At 41.0% G+C, this 2,471-nt stretch overlaps 1 protein-coding gene across 1 annotated transcript; it reads left to right on the top strand.

The window, feature by feature from the left end:
* Positions 1–497: 497 nt before the first annotated feature.
* Positions 498–1,574, top strand: LOC117469508 (trace amine-associated receptor 3-like). The gene has a single exon (XM_034113937.1). The coding sequence runs from the start codon at positions 498–500 to the stop codon at positions 1,572–1,574; it is 1,077 nt and encodes a 358-aa protein (XP_033969828.1).
* The last annotated feature ends 897 nt before the right edge of the window (positions 1,575–2,471 follow it).

Here is a 2,471-nt window from a genome sequence, read left to right as displayed (position 1 = left end):
GATAAATTGAAACCACGTCTCCTGCTCCATTAGTATTCAAACCTATGTGTCCACTCTATAACTGAAAAAGGTGTTAATATTTCCTTGGGTGAAATACCCAAGGTGGCATTGTCGGAATTGTGAATGGTGTAATCAAACCAACTTTAACAAATACATTCACCTATCCTCCCCTCTGCGGCTACTGCCACATAAACAAAGCATAGAGATGGCATTTTAGATTAGGCAACTCCACTAAAACAAGGTATTTTTAAGCCCACAGACTTTAGTGATTCCTTCATCGAACTAAAATGTACTTAGAGATTAACTAATGAGAAGTAACCATGGAGCAGCAATTGGGTCATAACAAACACAATTCTGGGTGGTTCGTCAAATATTTCGCTGTTAATGTACCATACAACAGTGTAGGCAAACTGTGATAAAATGCCTCACTTAATCTGCTAAATCCACAGTAATTTCTCACAACTGTATCTATGTGTTTTGACAGGCTTGATTAGACCATGGATAACGGCAGCTTGGAATTGTTCGAAAAGGCTAACACATCTCTTCAGATTGAACTTCAATCCTGTACTACATTTAGGAACCAGGCTTCTCGCATTTTTCTGTATGCCTTCCTCTCTGTTGGCATTGTGTGCACAGTGGTGGGAAACTTTCTGGTGGTCTTGTCCATTGCCTACTTCAAGCAGTTGCAGTCCCCCACAAACTCCTTCGTCATGTCCCTGGCAGTGGCTGACTGCCTTGTTGGCCTGGTAGTGATGCCTTATAGTATGATTCGGACGGTGGAGGGATGCTGGTACTTTGGTGTCCTTTTGTGTAAGCTTCACTCTAGCCTTGATGTCATGCTCTGCACTGCCTCTATATTCCATCTCAGCTGCATTGCATATGACCGCTACTACGCTGTCTGCAACCCGCTAGTTTACTCTTTAAAAATGTCCAACAGTCGAGTAGCTCTCCTTATTTGTGTATGTTGGGCTGTTCCCATGCTCATCTCCTTTTGCCCCATAATGCTAGATCTTCATGTGGCAGGTGTGGACATCCTGATCCCTGAAGATTTATGCGTGTTCCTGGTCAATCGCATTTATGCTGTCATGGCTTCCTTGGTAGCCTTTTACTTGCCAATGGCTATCATGCTAATCGCTTATTGGAAGATCTTCAAAGCTGCCAAGCGGCAGGCCAGGCAGATCAGCGCCATGGAAAGCCAAATGGCTTCTGGAGTTGGAAAGGATTCAAGCAAGATAAAAAGACACAGAAACACTATGAAGAGGGAAAGAAAGGTAGCAAAAACATTGGGTATCATCATGGGAGTATTCCTAATCTTCTGGATGCCCATCTTTACAGTCATCATTGTGGACCCTTTTATTGAATACAGCACAGAGGTGGTTGTCTGGGATATATTTGTGTGGCTAGGATATATCAACTCCTCTTTAAATCCCTTCCTATATGGTTTCTTCAACCGTTCCTTCCGTAGGGCATTCCTCATGTTCATTGGCTGCAGGGTATGCCTGCCTGGATCCTCCCCTTGGATGGATCTGTCACACACTAGGAAAGACCCAAATGAACGTGCAGATCAACAATGAATTTAAAGAAAGTGTCTGTATATTTTGTGTTGCCTTTGGTAAATCAAGGGCAATATTAAGAGTGCTTCAACTGCAAATGTTTTTCAACTTCTAGAAAGAAATATGTTTAAAATCAAAATAAATGTAATACAATAACAAATAATTGTGATGTGGGTCTGCTTAACTACCCCTTAATAAGGATTGTTTTAAATCACCTGTTTTTATTTCATGTAAAGGAAGTGTGCTCTGTGGTAACAACATTTTGATGTTCTAACTTTTGTTTTGCGTCTGTCACAAAGGATTTTCCTATTTCCACTTCTAAGTATTTTACCTTTGGACCTTTTTTGCAATAAATGTGTCATTGTTATATTTTTAAATTCAAACAGAAGTGTGAACTGCAGGAATAATTTGAAAAGACCTATCCTCTACCTGCCAGTCACCGTCCACTGTTTATGTCTGGGTCTAGGATATGAAAGGCTCTATCTTGAAGTTGAATCATTCATGTGTGTATAGCGACAATCAAGGCTGTGGTATGTTCTTTTTTCCCCTGCTAAATTTCAATAATAAGAAGAGAAGCTTTGAATGGAATCAGATAAGTCTAGACTTATCTGATTCCATAGACTTATCTGATAGACTTATCGTGACACATCACTATGGACACATGTGTCCATAGTGATGTGTCACGATTCTAGTTTTGTCTGTCTTGTCATGGATTTTATTTTGCAATTCTGTTCTCCCTGTGTCTTGTCTTCCTTCCTGTGTTTTCCCTCCTGTGTCTGATTGTCTGATTGTGTTCACCTGTTGCCCTTGTGTTTCTGCCTCCCCTGCCCAGCTGTGTCTTGTCCTGTGATTACCCTTCTTTGTATTTAGTCTTGTCTTCCCCTGTGCTCCTTGTCGGTTCATTGTCTTTCCTGTCTC

The sequence above is a fragment of the Trematomus bernacchii genome, unplaced genomic scaffold (assembly GCF_902827165.1).
Source record: "Trematomus bernacchii unplaced genomic scaffold, fTreBer1.1, whole genome shotgun sequence".
NCBI classification, from domain to species: Eukaryota; Metazoa; Chordata; class Actinopteri; order Perciformes; family Nototheniidae; genus Trematomus; species Trematomus bernacchii.
The sequence above is the reverse complement of the archived record's forward strand: the minus strand, read 5'-3'. Positions and strand labels throughout refer to the sequence as shown.

What these genes read in the sequence shown, in the direction of transcription:
- LOC117469508 (XM_034113937.1), top strand. Translation starts at nt 498, where the DNA reads ATGGATAACGGCAGCTTGGAATTGTTCGAAAAGGCTAACACATCTCTT.